The sequence below is a fragment of the Antechinus flavipes genome, chromosome 1 (genome assembly GCF_016432865.1).
Source record: "Antechinus flavipes isolate AdamAnt ecotype Samford, QLD, Australia chromosome 1, AdamAnt_v2, whole genome shotgun sequence".
Lineage (NCBI taxonomy): Eukaryota > Metazoa > Chordata > Mammalia > Dasyuromorphia > Dasyuridae > Antechinus > Antechinus flavipes.
In genome coordinates, this window is record NC_067398.1 from 325,252,275 (window position 1) to 325,272,136 (window position 19,862).

At 35.5% G+C, this 19,862-nt stretch overlaps 2 protein-coding genes across 2 annotated transcripts; one reads left to right on the forward strand and one right to left on the reverse strand.

Annotated features, from left to right (window-relative positions):
• Nucleotides 1–469: 469 nt before the first annotated feature.
• On the reverse strand, nucleotides 470–6,384 carry ALG2 (ALG2 alpha-1,3/1,6-mannosyltransferase). Its single transcript, XM_051966729.1, has 2 exons — nucleotides 5,740–6,384; nucleotides 470–2,188 (listed from the first exon to the last, which is right to left on the reverse strand). The coding sequence occupies exons 1-2, from the start codon at nucleotides 6,079–6,081 to the stop codon at nucleotides 1,286–1,288; spliced, it is 1,245 nt and encodes a 414-aa protein (XP_051822689.1). The 5' UTR covers nucleotides 6,082–6,384; the 3' UTR covers nucleotides 470–1,285.
• A 153-nt stretch (nucleotides 6,385–6,537) lies between these two features.
• SEC61B (SEC61 translocon subunit beta) lies at nucleotides 6,538–19,106 on the forward strand. Its single transcript, XM_051966736.1, has 4 exons — nucleotides 6,538–6,646; nucleotides 6,833–6,930; nucleotides 16,222–16,323; nucleotides 18,735–19,106. The coding sequence occupies exons 1-4, from the start codon at nucleotides 6,644–6,646 to the stop codon at nucleotides 18,820–18,822; spliced, it is 291 nt and encodes a 96-aa protein (XP_051822696.1). The 5' UTR covers nucleotides 6,538–6,643; the 3' UTR covers nucleotides 18,823–19,106.
• The last annotated feature ends 756 nt before the right edge of the window (nucleotides 19,107–19,862 follow it).

Consider the following 19,862-nt stretch of genomic DNA (forward strand, 5'->3'; position numbering starts at 1 on the left):
ATGCTAATAGTCATTGTCTCATATCAAATAGGTAATTAGCCTTAAGTGCTAGGTTGTCTGATTCAAGTTCACCTTTTAATAGTTTCAGCCCTTTACAAATGGCAATGGATAGGTTGTATAATCTACTAACTGGAAGAAGTGTTTACCAAGGAAGATCAGGAATCTATTTAAGTATTTCCTCTGATACCCATAAAGTGTTTTGCACATAGAAGGTACAAAATGTTTGTTGAACATAATACATTGTTTTTCACTGACAACTAATTTTTCTTTTCTATTTCATTGCATTTGTAGGAAAAAAATCATATTCTTATTGTCATCTTTTAATATGATTTGTTACAGAAATTTAATAAAAGTGACACTACAGATATCTCTTTTATGACTTTTAAATTCTGTCATTTCAAACTTTGGTACCAAGATGGTTTCTCTATTGGCAATACTGAAAAATGCAGCCCAAAATTTAAAAGAAAAATGCTTACAAAATGCCATTTTTATTTGTTTCTTCACATATATTTGTTTTCACCTTTTGGCAAGCAAAAACAGTATATAAAAATATCATTTACAATGTGATAATTAATCTTTTCCAAAAAATATATACATTTCCCCCCGAGTATGGAGACCTTGTAAAACTGACCAAGTACTTTTAGTGCAGAAATACTAAATATTAGGGCAGATATTTTATGACGATTTAATCTTACACAAGTGTATGCATGTGAGTGTGTAACTTAAATACTTGTCTAGATAAAATTAAAATTTGAGGAATTTTTTTTTCAGGTTTTATGCCTTAATATTTTAAAGACAATAATAAGATCTCTAGGGTTTTGTTTCCTTTTAAAATTCTTTAAAAGATGAAAAAGATTAGACCTATGTCTGTTGTTTTTAGTAAATGATAAATCCATTCTGCCTTAGAAAATTTTGTTTGTTTTTTTTTTTTTTGGAAGTACAACTGAGTCTTGGAACCCAGGTCAATTGGATTAATCAATCTAATCAAAATTAGTCAATCAATAGTAACCCAGTATTAATCATTTATTTGGTACTTTAAGGTTTGCAAAACACTTTACATGTGTTATTTCATTTGATCCTCAACAACCCTATGAGGTAGGTGCTATTATTACTATTTTTACAACTGAGGAAACTGAGGCTGAGAGGTTACATGAGTTGCTCAGAGTCACATGGCTAGTAACTGACTAAGGTAGAATTCAAACTTGAGTCTGCTTGACTCCAAATCCAGGCCTTAAAACCTCTGTACCATCTAACTGCCTCTAGGAAAGGTTTTAAAACTATATAATTATTCTGACAATTTACTTATGTACTGGTATAGCTGATTTGTAAAAGCCTCTAATGAAAATTTTTCCTTCACTCTGGCTCTTCCTGCTGATCCCATTGTGGCTTTTAAGGAAGGATTTCTGATAAATTTTTCCATTGCTTTAGAAAATTGTGTTGGGTCAGGTTCACATAAAAACCCTGTTACATTATCTACAATAGATTCCAGAGGTCCACCTGAATTCACTGCAATGACAGGACACTGCATGTACATGGCTTCCAGAGGAACTATGCCAAAATGTTCATTGCTTGGTGTATAAATCACACAAGTACAATTATGAAGAAGAGAAATTTTTTGTGTATCTGAAAAAGACCTCAGGAATGTGACATGATGGGTAAGGTCAAACTGGTTGGCTGTATTCCTTAGTTCTTTATAATACTCTACATTTTCTAGGACTCGATCATCATAACCACCAGCCATAATTAGATGAATTTTTTCCCAGTCTTGAAGATCTAATCTCCCACGTAGATCAAGTAATGCTTCTAAAGCAAGAGTTAGATTTTTCTTCCTTTCATACCTGTTGATTGAAAGAAAAACAAACTTCCTTCCTTTGGGAATTAAGTTATCTATATCCGAAGGCATTGTGTTGTCAAAGCTGCTGACATTCAAAGAAGGGTAGAGAACATCTGGGTTTATGTGCACTAGGGATTTGAAAGTGTTTTTAAAAACATTTGCCGTGAAGGAGCTATTAACCACAATGCAGTCTGCCATGCCAGTAGTATACTCTTCTACCCAATCAATTGGGGTTCGGTAGAGTCGTTTAAGAAAAGAATTTCTCTGAGTAAGAAGTAAATCAGGAAAATGACAGTAAAACAGTATCTTCTTCCGATGTCTGGCCAGTCTAAACACTGGAATACAAGCGGATACCTAATTAAAGAAGAAATGAAAAATGGTTAAGAAAATGATTTTTATTTATTATTTCAAGAAAACTATCTACTTTGTGTTGTATGCACTTAAAATTACAAATATGATGGGACTTCCTCTACATTTTCATGTCCCTTTCCTACAGAAAAACTGCATATACAGAATCATAAATTTGGAGTTAGAATGGACCTTTAAGGTCATCTTGTCCAGGTCCCTCATTTTTCTAGAGTTTGAAAGTAAAGTTATGAGATGACAAATGAATTGCTCAGGAACACAATGGTAGAAAACAATAGAGGTAAGAGATAAGAATGCATTAAGATTTGGTGAATGATTTCTAAACTTACTCTCAAATTCACAAAAACCTAGAGAATACTTAGTATTCCTTACCTACTTTTCTATAGCATTAGAAATATACTGCAAACTTCAAATTAATGTTAAATTTAACTTCTCTTTAAAAAAAAAAAATCTTAAGTCTCTGCAAAATTTCATTGATTTATTCATTTTCAAACAATGTTATTTCCCACAACTGTGGGGCTTATGTTTGTCCTAAATACACTCAGTTCCACTGATACAGAAACTGGGAAAACAAGACAAAAATATGTGGCTAGAAGGAAGAGAATTTATTTTGATACTGTATAAAAATCACCTGCTAAGTACTATCTAACCGTAGTACAATTCTTGGTACATAGTAGACCTTAAACAAATGTTTATTAACTGAATAATTTTGTCTGCTAGGCCTGTTATATTGCTTTCATTTTATATCTTAAACAATTTTACTTTTTAAAGGATTCCTCTCTAGAAAAAATAAATTTAAAAAACAAAAAGATCATAGATATCAACATGTCCAATTTCATTATTTTGGAAATAAAAATGAGAGAGGTTAAAATCCCTAGTCTTTCCATCATTAAAAGATCCACTGAAGAAATACTGTATATTCAGCTTAGCCGAAACAGACCTATCTTCAAATATTTGGATTTTACTGGAAAGTATTTTAAACTGAGAGGAAAAAATCATCAAGTCCAATCTCACTTTTCAGATGAGGAAACTGAGTCCAATCAAATCAGGGAAAATGACCTGCCCAAGTTCATCAAATACTTTGGAAATTAAAACTTGCATTCTCTGAATCAAAATCTGGTGTCCTTTAGAATAGAAGTGGAAGGTCTGTTTGGTCCCAGAAGGAAGAAGCAAGCACAATAGGTGCAAAATATTCAGCTCAATACAAAAGATCATCATCCAGAATCATTAGAGTTGTTCAAATACAGAATGAGCTGTCCCAGTGGACAATCAATTACCGAACACTGAAATCTTAAAGCAAAACCTTATAGAAGGATTCTTGATCAGTTAAAAATTCTTAGTGAAGAATTTTCCAATTCTTAGATTCTAAGAATCAAATTGATTAGGCCATGAGTATGTATGTAAGGGTCATGGTATTTTATCTGTCAGTCACTTTTAATGAAAGTAAAGAATCTCTATAATAATGGAAATATACTCCCAGTAGTTTGGTCTGTTACCTTACATAGGATTTTTATGCACAGTAGATTTTTTTAAAAATGGAGTCAAGATTACAATTTGTACATGATCCTCCAGTCAACTCCTTCCCACTTTACAGATGGGGAAACCAAGGCCAAAGGAGATTTAAAAACTTATTGAAAGACACAGTCTTCAAGCATATATTATATGCTTATATGCTAGGCACTGTGCCCTTGCTATGAAAAACAAAAACAAAACATGTTCAAATATATGGTCTCTCTCAACCCTCAAAGAATCAGATTCTAATGAAAGAAACAATAGGTAAACTACTACACACACACACACAAACTGAAATTACTTTCAGAATGAAGGTACTTGGGAGAACAAGAGATGGGAGAAAAGATGGTGGTAAGAGTTACTAAAACCTATCCCCAGGAAGATGGGATTTGATGGAAGCCAGAAAGCAAGGCATGCTATCATTATTTGCAATTCAATTTTTTCCCTCCAAGAAATAGTTATTTTACTATGAAAACTGTAGCAAGGAAGCAAAGGACATTTTTGAAGTCTTCTAGGGTAATTGAACTCTGCTTTAAAATTTTTAAAAAAGGCATACTGTGGTTCTCTTAGCAAAAGAGTATCATTTCCCTCCTGTTGCTCCGATGTCTTCATCTGCAAATAGAATGGGTTGAATTACATGATTCAGATTGAATGCAAAAGCATAGTAATAAAAGTATATGCAAGGCAGATTTTAAAAAGAGAACTGGAACCAAATGGATTTCATTTTAAAGTGAACATTTAACATTTATTGTTTCCAACTTACTTATTGTGAGGTATGTGGCAAATCATAGAATCGTGTTAGAGCTAGGAGGAGTCTTAGAAATCATCTAGCCCAATTCCCTCCTTTTACCAGTTGAAGAAACTGAAGAGATGGGAAATCTCTTACTCAAAATCATCCATAGTCATTAAATTAAATGGCAAAGTGGAACATGAAATTCGGGGATCATGTCTATTTCTGGTGCTCTATAAAACTTGTACCTTGTCCTGCCCCACTTAACTTAACCCAGATTCCTTTCTCACACATGGTATTTATACAATGCACTTGCTATATGGGATTTAGAGTCCAAAGCTCTGGGTTCAAGTTCACTCTCCAACACTCCCTATGAGTGTATCAGATAATAACATTAAGAGTCACCAAACATTTATAAGATACTTATTTTGTGTCAGGACTGTGTTGGGCTACAGATGGGGTGGGGGTGGGAGGGAGGGAAAGGAGGAGGGAGGAAGGGGGAAGAGAAGGGGAAGCCCTCAAAGAGCTCCCTCACATTCTAATGGGAAAGGCAACATGCAAACAATTCTGTGTGTGTGTGTGTGTGTGTGTGTGTGTGTGTGTGTGTGTGTGTGTAATATATTTGGAGATAGATAGTAATCTAGAAGGGAAAACATTGGGGACAAGATTTGGACGTGGTACCAAGCAGTGTGCTAATAACTAGAGATATAAAAAAAGGAATATTGATAGTACCTTGCTCTCAAGGAACTCAGTCTAAGGGAGAGAGCCTCCTTCATAAGCGGGTTATGCAAAAGATAAAACAAAGATAACTAAAAGTGAGAAATCACTCTAATTAAGAAGTAAACTTATTTTTGACTCTCTCTATGCGCCAGAAACAGTAGTACTTGCTCTACAAATATTAACTTATTGGAATCCCAGTGTTTAGCGTAAATGTTTACTGAACGAAGGATCTTCACAATTCTGGGAGGAAAGTTATTATTAGGGAAACTGTGGCAGAGCCCTGAGGTCACATAACTGCCAGGGTCAGATTAGAACTCAATTTTTGTTGCCTCCGGGCTCTGCCTTCTACCCATTGCACCACGAAAAGTATCGAGAAATGTGGGCTTTGGGGTGGGTAATTGAACTCTGCTTTAAAACACAATACTTTTTTAAAGCAGACAGTTAATAAATGATTTGACTTGACCTTAAGAGATTCAAATCCCTATTCTTAAGTCTGTTTTTCGTAAAATGAGTTGGGTTGCACTATTCTTAAGGCTCCCTGCAGCCCTCGGGTGATAGGCACGGATGGGCCCCTCACCTGGTCGCACACGATCACGTCCATCTCCTCGCCGCTCAGCAGCAAGATGTAGAGCGCCAGATAGATCATGCGCAGGTAGGCGCACAGCGCCGCGCCGCGCCCGCCCCATCCCAGGCTTCGGGGCAGCCAGTCCCCGGCGCAGTGGACCTGCAGCTGTCGGCTCTCTGAGAAGCAGTGGCTCGGATCATAGTGTGCCGTCCACACCTGGACGCGACAGCCGCGCGACTGCAATGCCAAGGCCGCATCCAGCACCAGTCGCTCCGCGCCGCCCACGCCGAAGTCCGGATGCACGAACAACACTGACGGACCGCGGCCGCGGCCCTCCGACCTCCGAGGCTGCATGGCCGCCGGCCCCTGAGTCCCCGTGGGCTCGCGCTTGCGCTGACCCCTCCAGGAAACCCAAGAGGAACCGAGGTTCCGGCGACCGCCGCGGGTCGAAGACCAAACCCGCCCCTTTCACCACACCGCAACCCCGCCCCTCCGCAGCCGACCTGGTGCTGGCGTGGCATTGGATCGATTTCTCTGACCCATCTTCTGAGAGAATAGCTCCGCCCCTCTTGGGGCCTGAATGAATTTGGACACGTTAGCTAAAAGTTTGCGATGTCTCATACATTGCCGGAAATCCTCAAGCCTGTTTTTTTTATTTGTCTGTTTTTTCAGCGGTGTAACTAATTTTCATATACTTCTTCTTGTTCAGTGGAGAAAACATATATCAGAATGCTAAGCACTTTTTATTCTTTTTTGAGATTTTGCATATTTTAAATCAGGCACTTGATAAAGCACCACAGGAAGCGGTTGTCCCTCCGGCTGAAAAGCCAAGCAGAGGCTTACTCTTTTGGTTACGGTAACTGCCACAGAAGTTGGACGGTTTGCTGCCAGGTCTGCTACCTCCTCAGCTCCAGTGATGGTAAGAGTTCGCCCCTCGGTCCGGTTCCATTTGGCCTGGGTGTCATTGCTAGCATTTGAAGAATCCGGAACTAGACGGGTTGCTGAGAAGACTTCGGATGGGATTCCCTGGGTTGGAGGCAGATGGTGGTGCTGGGCTGGGACTTGTGTAAGTGACGCTACACGGTTTTTTCCTCTCTGTCCACAGCCGGGCCCTACTCCCAGCGGTACCAACGTGGGCGCCTCGGGCCGGTCTCCCAGCAAAGCTGTGGCCGCCAGGGCCGCAGGGTCTACAGTCAGGCAGAGGTAAGCAGCGAGGGCTATCTGACCCCTGGGCCGCTCCGATTTTAGGCCAGTAAATGTTGAAACAGAATCTCATGTCTGTGCTTAATTGTTAGCTCCGAGAAATCAAGGGCTGTGTCCTAATTATCTTAAGCTAGGTACATTGATAGTTTATTAAGCTCTGCTATTTACAACACATTGTGCTACTGTGCATATTTTTTATAATTAGTCAATATTAAGCGCCTACTGTGTGCCAGACACTGTACTAAACTCTGGGTATACATATCAAACGCTCACCGTGTGTTGTACATAGAAGAGATGGCATGAGTTTGTCAGTCAATGAACATTTATTAAGTCCTTATTACATGCCTAGAACTGTGTGTGTCCGGGTGCGTGCGGGCCCCCAGCTAATCGACGGAGGCATAGAGAAAGGCAAAATACAGCCCCTGTCCTGCAGGAGCTCAGTCTAATGGAGAGACCACAAGCAACTACGTACAGACAAGATATAGATGGGATATATTGGAAATAATCAGTAGACTGAAGGATTAGAATTGTGCTTCCATGGAGAAAGAAACCAAAGGAGACCTGATTTGAAACTGTTCGATTCATCAAATAATTAATAAGTTTTTTGCAGGTAATGTTTTAGAAAGGTGGAAGAACAGATAAAGAGGAAATCATTTCCATCTTCAAGGAGCTTATATTTTACTTGGGCTGGACTGAATCAAAATGACACGAACCAAGATTAATAAATACAATGTAATTCGAGGCGGAAGAGAGTATTAATCAGGGATGAGGATTAGTAGGAAAGGCTTCCCAGAGGAGAGTGGTTATCTGATGGAGAGACAGAAATAAGGAGAGAAGACATTCCAAATGTGTCGGGGAAGAACTTTTACTAAGTAAGGTTTATAGGAATATTAGACTGGTAAAGTAATAATTTGCATATGAAGCATGAAGGAGAGGCATGAAATAAGAGCCAAAAGGTAAGTTGGAGCCACAGTATCTGGAAATCCTTAAATATCAGATTTAGGTATTTGTTGTTTATTCTTCTGGTGGCAATAGAAAGCACAGGAGTGTTATGATCAAGTGCTTTCAAAGAAGGGACTCTTTTTAGCCTTTTTTTTTTTTTTTACCCCCTGTACTTATATCAGTGCTTGCCACAGAAACTTGACTTGATTGTTTCTAATTTGGAGAATTAATGAAGAGAATGGTAAATGGGCAATTATGCCTCATTTCTTAAGATCATCTTTGTTAACAAAAATTTTACTACTTTGATCTTTAAACTGAATAGTTGGAGGTCCACAAAGCAGGCCAAGAGACAGGTTTTAAAGATCAAATAACAGTTTAATCACTTTGAGAATGAGGAAAACAGTTTGCAAACTGGAAGGTCTCCTAGGTTAGAGACCTTTGCTGTTGCAGGAAAAAGAGATTTTATACATACATCATAAATGGGAAGGGAAGAAAAATGTAGATTACAATAAAATCATTTTCAGGGCTTGAGTGGTTTCCATGACAAGGCTACAGGTATAGGAAAATGTATGTGATCTCCAGTCCTGTTGGGATAAAGCTTAAGTAATTGTTTCAAATTTTGAGAGTTGTTACTTGATAGGGGACAATACCAGAATTCTGTGACAGGAACAAGTTCTGCTATCTTTTTATTCACTTCTCTAAGCATACACAGGAAAGCATTGTCAAGAATTGATCTGATCACTTCAAGCTGCATTATAAGACTAAACCCCACCCAGAAAAGACAGTTCTGAGAAGTCTCAATTATTAGTATATTCATTACACATGTCAGTAATTATGAAAATCATAACCACCTTCACACCCTTGAATTTTTAAAAGTGTTATTTAAGAACCTTAAATTATAGCTGCTTTAAATTTTTTTTAATCGAATACTTATTCTGGGCCCATCACTGTCTTAAGTGTTGTAAATTTTAGATTTTCATGGATGTAAGTCTAAAATAATGCCTTTTTTTTTTTTTGGTGACTTTTTCATTCAGATTTCTTATTTGTGGTTAATTTTTATGTAATATACCCATTTTCCTCTAGAAATTAGTTTTGCTGAGTAAGGTTTACAAGGTCTATCTATGTAAAAATAATGATAAAATAATAAAAATTATTTGAATTTTGTGTTAAAAACTGTAGGGAGGCCATAGTAATAAACAGAAGGGAGAGCTACGTGAGTTGTAGTAATATTTGAGGACTTGATCTCTGCAACATTGTCTCCTTTCCCCAACAACAGAACCACCATTATATTTCAGATCATAATCTCTTTTCATATAGAATATTACATTTTATTCTAATTATTGCCCACACAAATTATTACACTGGTCATGTCCAAAAATAATCGTTCACCTCTCTGAGGAAATGGATAACAAGGTTTATTGGCCTTCTGGAATTATGGCTAGACTTGTGTTAATCAGAGTTCTTAAGTCTTTCAGAATTGTTTGTCTTTATATAAATTGTTCTCATTTTGTTCCCTTCCTTCTAGATCAGTCATATATCATACATACTTCATACAAGTCTTCCCAGGTTTCTCTGAAACTTTCCCCTTCCTCACAATAGAATTTTATTACTTTTATGTAATATGATTTGTTCAGCCATTCTCAGATTCATGGGCATCTCACTTAGTTTCCAGTTTTCTTTGTGCTACCAAAAAAAAAAAAAAAAAAAAAGGTCTATAAGTATTTTTGTGTATATGGATCCTTTTCCTTTTCCTTTCACTGTTTTGAAGATAGACCTCTCATTTGTATTACCAGTTATATATAATTTGATGGCTTGGAACATAATTCCACAGTTCACATGTCTACTAGTAGTGCATCATTATTCCTGTGTTTCTCTCTTTCTCTCTCTCTCTCTCTCTCTCTCTCTCTCTCTCTCTCTCTCTCTCTCTCTCTCTCTTTAGTACTTTTTTTAAAAAGTATTTTATTTCCCCCCAATTACATCTAAAATAATTTTTAACATTCATTTTTGAAACTTTGAGTTCCTAGTCCTTTCTTCCATTCTCATTGATAAGGCAAGCAGTTTGATACAGTTATTCATTAGCTTGATACAGGTCATTCATTTTTAATAAAGCAGAACATGTCCATTGTAGTCATGTTGTATAGGAAAATAGATAAAAAAAATAACCTGAAGAAAAATAAATTTAAAAATTATGCTTCAATTTATTCAGTTCTTACTCTTGTGATGGATAGTATTTTTCATCTTAAGTCCTTCATAGTTATCTAAGTCACTTATAGCCGATTATTTTCTGATACTGCTTTTATGTTGTACATAGTACATTTCACTTTTCATTAGCTCATGAAAGTTTTAAGTTTTTCTGAAAGCATCTGCTCATCATATCAATGCAAAATAGGATTTCATTATAATCAAATACCACAATTCAGTCCTCCATCAGTTGATGGGCATCCCCTAAATTTGTCCTAGAAAAGAGCTGCTATAAATATTTTTGGTCAGTCTTTTCCCTTTTTGTTTTTTATTTCTTTGGGGGTAGTAGCATTGTTAGTTTTATAGCCCTTTGGGAAGAAGGAAGGGAACAGAATGAGAACTACACAAATCTACAGGTTTGTTTTTATTTTTTTGTTTTATTGTTTCTTTCTTGTCCTACTATCCAATCTAATAGGTATGAGGTTAGTACCTCAGAATTTTTAAAATTTGTACTTCTCCAATTAATGGTGATTTAGAGCATTTTTTTCACATGGCTTTGATTACTTTATCTGAAAACTTCATATCTTTTGATCACTTATTAGTTGGGGGAATGGCTCAGAGAAACTTCAATTTTTTTTCATAATTATCATTGCTGATCATTTTTTTTTCCATTCTATCTCTCTCCCCTTTATTCTATTCTCTTTCTCCTTTCACCCTTTCTTCAAAAGTGCTTTGCCTTTTCTACCCTCTCCCTCTCATTCTGCCTTTCTGTTTCCTCCTCTTCTCTTAGCTCCTTCTGTTTTCCTGTATGATAAGAGATATTTTTGGTTATAGAAAAATATTTCTTTCAGCTAATTTTTATGAGAGTAAGGTTCACTTACTCTCTGTCTTATTCCTCCTTCTACCTACCTATCTTTTCTTCCCTTCTATTATAAAAGTTTTTTCTTGCTTCTTTTATGTGAATTAATCTATGCCGTTCTTCCTCTTCCTTACCCTTTCTCCCAAATGCATTCCTTTTTCCTTAATATATATATTTTTAGATATCATTCTTTCATACTCGTCACTCTTGTGCCTTCTCTCTATAAATTCTGCCACCCCAATAATAAGAAAGTTTTTGTGAGTTGTATCATCTTCCCATGTAGGAATGTAAACTGCTTAACCTTAAGTTCCTTAGTACTTCTTTTTTTCCTGATTACCTTTTTATGCTTTTCTTGAGTCTGATATTTGAAAGTCAGTTATTCTATTCAGCTCTGGTCTTTCCATCAGAAATGCTTGAGGGTTCTTTGTTTCATTGAGTATCTGTTTTCCCCCAAAGAATTGTATTCAATTTTGGTTGTAATTCTAGCTCTTCTGCACTCTGGAATATCAAATGCCAAGACCTCCAATCCTTTAATATAGAAACTGCAAAATCTTGAGTTATCCTGACTATGTCTGAATGATACAGTTAAATTGTTTCTTTTTTGGCTGCTTGCAATATTTTCTTTTGGAACTTGGAGTTCTAGAATTTGGATATATATTCCTTGGAATTTTCATTTTTGGATTTCTTTCAATGGCTAATCAGTAGATTCTTTCAATATCTTTTTTATCCTCTGGTTCTAGAATACCAGAAGAGTTTTCTTTGATAATTTTTTTGAAACATGAAATAAAGGTTCTTTTAAAATTACCCTTTCTGGCTCCTGTCCCTAAGTACTAACTAATAGATATTTCCAATGTATCATCTGTATCTCAAACTGAACATGTGCAAAACCCAACACTAAAAGTCACCCTCCAAGTTTTTCTTGGCCTTATATTGAAGGTTTCACACTCCGGCATCTTCAAAGGGATGCTTGATTCTCTCCCTTTTCCTCACTACTCCAATATTCAGTGAGCTGCCAAGTCCTACTGATCCAACCTCCAAAATACATCCCACATCCACTCCTTCCTCTCCACTCAAGCAGCCACCCCTCTTAATTCTAAATTTTGTCTCGTAACTTCTAATCTGAACTATTACAATAATTTCTTAGTGGTACTTCTAGTTTCCAAGATTTCCTTTTCTGTAGTACAAAGCTTCTTAAATTGTGGGTCACAGCCTCATATGGAGTCGTTTAACTGAACATGGGGGCTTCAAAAAATTTTGGAACAGTAAAAGGGGTCATTCTAGCAAGTTTTAATTCTTTATGTAAAAACAAGCACATTCGTCTCATTCACATGCTTTCATCTTTAATAAATAGTGAAGTTATATGTATGCTAAAGAACTGTTTAAAATAAATTTGTTTATGATTCATCATCCAAAAAATAAATTAATAATTGCTCCTGGATCTGTCATTTGTTTTTCCAGTGAGATATTTCACATTCAGTTTTCAGATTTCATATTTTATTTTTTCATTCTTTTGTTTTTGTTTTTATTGTTTTCTTGATTTCTCATTAAAAATCATTAGCTTCTATTTGCTCCATTCTGATTTTTAAGGAATGAGCTTTTGTACTTCATTTTCTATTTGGCCAATTCTACTTTTTAAGGAGTTTTTTTGTTAGTAATTTTTTGTGTTTCTTTTTTCCTTTTGCCCAATTCTCTTTTCAAGGCATTCTTCTCCTCGTTTTGTTTTTTGACCCAGTCTGCTTTTTTCTTTTTAAGTGTTACTTTGTTTACTCTTTTTTGTGTGTCTTACCAAGTTTTGAGTCTTTTCATAAATTTTTTTACATCACTTATTTTGACCCAATTTGCTTCTATTGCTCTTACTTATTTTCAAAATCTCTGTGAAATCTTCCATGGTCTGAAACCATTTCATATTTTTTCTTGTTTTTTTTTTTTTTTAATGTATTAATATTTTTCACTAGTTAAATTCAAAAAAAGTTTTTAAGATTTTTGAGTTCTAGGTTCCCTCCCTTATCCCCATCCACAATTAAAAAAGCATATATGAAGTTATACAAAACATTTCCATAAAAATCACGTTGTAAGAGAAAACATAGATCTCCCACCCTAATGAAAATAAAAATTTTAAGAAAAATTGTTTTAAAAAAAGAGAAAAATAGAGAATGCTTCCTTCAGAATAGTTGTGGATGCATGTACTACTAAGAATTACAAAGTCATTTTCAGCTGGTCATCCTAGAACATTGCAATTACTTTGTATACAGTATATTTCACTTTGTTCATGGAGGACTTTCCAGGTTTTGTTTTTGTTCTTCCTGAGACTGTCCTCATCATTTCCCAGAGAATAATAATAATCCATCAAAAACACATACAAAAGTTTATTGAGCCATCCCTTAATTGATGGGCTTTTTTGCAATTTCTACATTTATTTATTTAATTGGAGGGTGGGGGGGAGTTGCTATAATTTTTTTTTTTTGTATATACAGGTCATTTTTCTTTCTTTTTTTTTTTCTTTTTCCTTTTCTTTCTTTTGGTATTTATGCCTAGTAGTGGTATTGTTAAGTCAAAGGATATCCATGAAATAATTTGTAGCCATTTGGGCACAGACCATATCTTTTCATCATTTAACAACCGGGGCATGGTTCTTAATTTTTTTTATAAATTTGACTTGGTTTTCTCTATGTTTGAGCAATGAGGCCTTATCAGAGAAGCTTGTTTTTTACAATTTGTAAATGTTTTTTACAATTACTATTGCTAGTATATTGTATAGCTATTTGCTACTGAGCACTCCCTCTCCCAATAAGCCTTTTCTTTTATCACCCCCTTTTCTCCTTCCCATATCCCATTTCCTTTCAGTTTTCCTGCAGGGTAAGGTACATTTCTATACCCCTAATGAATATGTATATTATTTCCTATTTGAGCCAGTTCTGAGGATAGTAAGGTTTACTCACTCCTCTCTTTCCCTTCTTCCCCTCTACTGTAAAAGCTTTTTTTTGCCTCTTTTTTATGGCAGATAATTTGTACCATTCTACTTCTTCATTTACCTTTCTGCTCTGTACATTTTTCTCTCATCCTTTAATTTCATTATTTTTTTAAAAAAGATATTATCCCTTCATATTCAACTTACATCCATGCTCTCTGGCTATATATTCTCCTTCTAACTGTCATAATAATGAAAATGTTCTAATGAGTTAAAAGAATGTATACTGATAAACCATATTAATTTCTTTGATATCACTTTACTGATTACCTCCTTATGCTTCTCTAGAGTCCTATATTTGAAAATCATATTTTCCATTCATCTCTGGTCTTTTTTATCACGAATTGTTTGAAAATCCTGTTTCATTGAATGACCACCACCTTTTCCTTTGAAGGATTATACTCATTTTGTTGAGTAGATGATTCTTGGTTGCAAATTCTAGCTCTGGGATTTCATATTCCAAGCCCTCCAGTTCTTTAATATAAAAAGTTGCTAAATCTTATGTTATTCTGAGTGTGGCTACACTATAGTTGAATTGTTTCTTTCTAAATGCTTGCAATATTTTCTCTTTTACCTGGGAATTCCAGAATTTGGCTATAATATTCCGGGGAGTTTTCATTTTGGGATCTCTTCAGAAGGTGATTGGTGGATTCTTTTCATTTCTATTTTACCTTCTGGTTCCAGAATGTCAGGACAGTTTTCCTTAATAATTTCTTAAAAAATGATGTCCAGGCTCTGTTTTTTTGATCATGACTTTAAGGTAGACCAGCAATTTTAAAATTATTTCTCCTGGATCTATTTTCCAAGTCAGTTGTTTTTCCAATGAGATATTTCACATTTTTTCCCCCTATTTCTTCCTTTTTCTTTTTTCTTTTTCTTTTGATTTTGTTGTATTAGATTTTGCTTGATTTCTCATAAAGTCATTAGTTTCCATTTGTTCAATTCTATTTTTAAAGGAATTATTTTCCTCAGTGAGCTTTTGTACCTCCTTTCCCAATTGACCAATTTTGCTTTTTAAGACATTCTCTTTAGCTTTTTGTATTTCCTTTTACACCTCTCAGTTCTTCAATTTTTCCTCTACCTTTCTTTCTTACTTTTCAGATCTCTTTGAACTCCCATTGGGCCTGAGCCCAGTTCTTATTTTTCTTAGAAGCTTTAGATGGAACTTTGACTTTGTCATTATCTTTTTAGTGTGTGTTTTGAGCTTCCTTTTCACCATAATAACTTTCAGTGGTCAGAAAGGTTTTTTTTTTCCTTGTTTGTTTTCCTAGCCCATCATTTACTTTTAACTCTTTGTTATAGTAGGGCTGTTTGGGGTGAGGGGTGGGGATGGGAGGGGAGAGTTCACTTTCCCAAGCTTCAGGGTTTTATGCAGCTGTTTTCAGAGATCCTTCTAGGAATCTGATGTCAAATACTCTTTTGTGCTCTGGAGCTGTTAGAAGTGTCCGGGCCCCACTGTAAGATCTAATATGCTGGCCCTGCACACCAGCTCCCACTTTGTTGCCACAGACCCCCCTCCCTCCGGACAGAGAGATCCCAAAGCCTCCAGCACTGCTGCTTATTCAGAGATGGGCGGGCAGGCCCTGCCCCAGGACTGCGCACTCTGTTGTCACAGACCTTTTCTGCTGACTGTCCAAGTTGCCTTCTGTTAGAAAATGTTCTACATATTTTTGGCTATTCTGATGCTCTAAAATTTGTTTAGAGTCATTATTTAAAAGGATTTAGAGCTGTTTGGAGGAGAGGTTGGGCAATTGCCTTTACTCTGCCATTTTGGCTCCACCTCCTTGAATATATGTTTTGATTTTATCACTGTAGTAACTTTCTATGGTCAGATTTTTTTTCCTGTTGTTTACTTTTTTTTTTCCCATTCTATTTCTTAACTTCTTAAATTCTTTGTTAAACTGGGGCTCTGTTTTCTAGATATCCTAAGTGTTAGTAATTTTGTACAGCTATTTTCAGAGATACTTCTAGGAACCTGTAAGTTTTCAGTTCTTCTAAGTTGGCGTGATCTAAAAAAAGGGGAGTGTTGACTACTCTTGGCTTGTGCTTTGGTCTGTAAGTGACCACAAATACTCTATTTGTGCCCTGATATTGTGACAAACTGCCACATAGGATTTTGATGTAGATACAAGTCTGGAAAAAGTCCTGCCCTCTTCCCGACCCCGCCTTGTGCCAGTTAGGAAGACTCCTGTAATATCCTTCTGATCAGTTCAACCCCCTTGCTGTCAAAAGAACAAAATGGAGACTTACTTTTGCTAAAATGTTGTTTATTTTGGGGGGGGGGAAGAGGAGAGTGCATGCTACTGAATTTTATTTATTTGTTTATTTACTTTTTGGGTAGGAAAAATGCCAGCTGTGGGACAAGGAGTGCAGGCCGTACTACTTCAGCAGGCACAGGGGGTATGTGGAGATTCTACACTGAAGATTCCCCTGGGCTCAAAGTGTAAGTTAAAGAAACATAAAATAAGTGAATATGAGCTAAGTTCCACTTTTCTTACATTTGCTGCTTTTTGCTTTTGATGCTAGAATTCCACTGCTTATGTTTTTCTTCCATGTGTAGTAAATAAATTTAGATACAAAAGTAGATTCATTAAGAACTATCAAAAAAAGGAGTTCAAATTGCACCTTTGAAATTTTTCTACCTTGGAGGCAGCTAGGTGGCGCAGTGGATAGAGCACCAGCTCTGCAGTTAGGTGGACTTGAGTTCAAATGTGATCTCAGACACAACACTTCCTAGCTGTGGACCCTGGGCAAGTCATTTTAGCCCCAATTGCTTTGGGGGGGGGAAATTTTCTAACTAGTGAATGCTTACACTTTTTGCTGACCTTCATGTTGTATCTGTAGAAAGAAATTGGCCTTTTCTCTACTCGTTCCTAGTGTGAATCAAAATGAATTTGTATTAGGGAGTCCTGATTTTAAGTATTATAAAAGTTGATGAGGTAGGACTTAATTACCATCCAGGCTGGTCAGCAGTTAGTGGTTCAGACATATCTGTCGGTTACTGCCTCTTGTTTTGTGCAGTGTTTTTATTTGTGATGTGGAAGAATACATAAATGGCTAACTTAGCAGGTAATATAGGTAACACAAATGCAGGGTATTGAGGGAGAAGCCAGCATGCTGGTTAACAAAACTTGAAATAATATGAAACTTAACAAGAAATACATAGTCTTCTACTTTGGTTCAACTAATAAACATGGGAGATTTAGAACAGAGGTTAGGTTTAATTTGAGGCAATCCAATGAGTAGCCATAATCTAATATCATAAACTGCATTAATAGGAGCATAGTGTCAGGAAAAGGAAGGTAATAATTCAACAGTATTTTCTTTTAGTCAGATCATGTCTAGAGTCTTACATCTAGTTGAAGTGACATATTTTAGGAAAAGTGCTCACAAGTTAATGCATTCTTTTCTATAGCAGAACAATCAGCATAGTTAAGGATTGAAATTCATGCTGTAATTTAATTGTTTGAGGCAGCTAGAAATATTTAGAAAGGGGAAAAGTAGTTCGGAGATGTATTAGTAAACGTTACTGTTTTCAAATATTGGCAGTGAAAGAGAATTAAGTTTTTTTTGTTTGTTTGTTTGTTTTTGTTTATGGTCTCTGATTCTGCGGTCCAATGGATAGAAACTTTAGGAAACAAGATTTTGGCACAATATAGAGAAAAACAGCATAATAGAAATTAAATGGACTGCTTTGAGAATAAATGAAGCCTGGTCATTAAAAGACCTTCAGGTAGAGCATGAATTATTACCTCTTTTATACAGAATGTTCATACTTTTAGATAGTAGAGGGATTAGACAACATCTAAAAGCCTGCACAGCCTAGAGATTCAATGTTTTGCATGGGACAGTGAAAAGAATGCTGGATTTATAATTGCAGAATCCAAATTTGAGTAACTTAAAACACAAGTCACTTCAATTTTCTGGGCCTTAAGCTTCCTTTTCTAGAAGATGAGAGAACTGAAATAGATTACCCTGAAGGTCACTTGTACCTCTAAAGTCTGACATCCTATCAGTTTTGGTAAATGGCTAAGAGTTGAAAAACACATTTAGAATTAGACTGATTCAGATGAATTTACATCTAATGTCCTGAGACTAGCAGTTTGAATTATGGAATGTTCTGAATAATACAATTTTGATTTCTAGGTAATGTGTCTGTGAGGGTGAGGTTTGGATTAAATAATCTAATACTTGCACAAACATGGTAATAGAACTGTAATCATGGGTATATGTATAATAAAATTTACCTCATTAGGCAGTGGGGCATGTGAATCCTCCAGTTTGACTCCTCTTTAAAAGATCATCATATTTCATCTCTTCCTAATCTGTTGGCTATAATGTATTTGAGTCTCCCATTCCATATTGTAAATATAGTTCATTATTATGCTGTATATTTTAATCCTGATAATTATTCTGCCATGATGATACTTACTCTTCTTTTTTATGTTAAATGTGTGTGGTGAAATTAAATAAAATATATGTCTAAAATAACTGCTTATAAAATTTTTTAGCATTTTATTAGCTATATGTTTCAGTCATTATTTTATACTGACAGCTGGTTTAAGAAAATGTAATGATGACACTATTTTGAAATTAAAATATTATTTGGGAATGAAGCATTCATAGAATTAGTTTTCTTCTAATTTTATAAACTAAAACTGCCAGGCTCATGATAGCATTTTAATTTGGCAATTTTAAAAAATTACATTTACTTAAAGATCTTTGGTTGTTTGTTGTTTTCCCCAAAGATGTACTTACTAAGATTCTTAGTTTTAAAATATTTTTTTTCCTGGTAACTGATAAATATTTTTTATACTACTAAAGTTAGTCATTACTTTTTTTTTTTCTTTTCAGTGGTCCTGTTCCAGTATTGGTAATGAGTCTTCTGTTCATTGCTTCAGTGTTTATGTTGCATATCTGGGGCAAGTACACACGTTCATAGACTCAGCTGCATCCATCTTTCTGTCAGCAATTGTATTCTGGACCAAAAGCTTGGTGGACTTTATATGCATGAAGAGAGACCTTTTTTGAAAGCTTACTGATTTATAAGGAACTTAAAAAAAAAATGTACAAGTTGATTTTCAAGACCTTTTTTAATTTGTCTATGATGAACTTTAAAATTTTCTTTATATCCCAACTCTGTTTTCTGAAGCCCATCTTGTCACAGTTTTCATCTGCCTAAAGATTTACAGATCAGGCATAATAAAATGACAAGTACAAATGGAACTTTTATTTTGTCTTGTGATTTCTCTTCCCCAATATCGTATTGTTTCACATGTTGTAAATTTTTGTATCTTAGTCATGACAGTGCCTTTATTCAATGGTTGTACAAGGAAAAGTTTGTTAGATTGAACTGAAACTTCTGTTGGTCATTGAAGATTTCCTGTTTTGGGACTGCTAGGTGGTGCAGTGGATAGAGCACCATCCCTGGAGACAGGAGGACCTGAGTTCAAATGTGGTCTCAGATACTTAATTCTTGCTAGCTGTATGACCCTGGGCAAGTCACTTAACCCCAATTGCCTCAGCAAAAAAAGAAAGAAAGAAAAAAAGAAAATTAGTTGATTTGTGCTGATCTTTTCATGTGGTTTTCCAAGGCAGAGATAATATAGTTCAGAGATCATTAACCTCATGTCAATATATTTTTACTTAGTTATTAGTACTGTTTTGAATTCCATTACTATAACCTGGGCTTTTAAATTTCTCCTCCATATTTATTTCTTCTTGGATAATGGGGGCATTTGGAGGAATTCATTAAATGACAAGATGTTAGAACTACTCTGAACTCAGATTGGTATTTTTTCTATTCTGTCTTAGATTTGATGATAGTACAGTGTTCATAGTGATAGTGCAAACACAAATTTACATAATACAAATCATTGTTTAAAATAATTTAGTAAAAAAATCAAAACTTATTCTTACTCTGTCTCTAAAACTATAGGAAGTATTTGAATTACTATTCATGCTCAGCAAATCATTGAAATT

What these genes read in the sequence shown, in the direction of transcription:
- ALG2 (XM_051966729.1), bottom strand. Translation starts at nt 6,081, where the DNA reads ATGCAGCCTCGGAGGTCGGAGGGCCGCGGCCGCGGTCCGTCAGTGTTG. An exon ending in ACGTGATCGTGTGCGACCAG is followed by an intron (nt 2,189 to 5,739) that starts GTGAGGGGCCCA and finishes TTCTTTAATTAG; the next exon opens with GTATCCGCTTGTATTCCAGT.
- SEC61B (XM_051966736.1), top strand. An exon ending in GGGTCTACAGTCAGGCAGAG is followed by an intron (nt 6,931 to 16,221) that starts GTAAGCAGCGAG and finishes CTTTTTGGGTAG; the next exon opens with GAAAAATGCCAGCTGTGGGA. An exon ending in GATTCCCCTGGGCTCAAAGT is followed by an intron (nt 16,324 to 18,734) that starts GTAAGTTAAAGA and finishes TTTTCTTTTCAG; the next exon opens with TGGTCCTGTTCCAGTATTGG.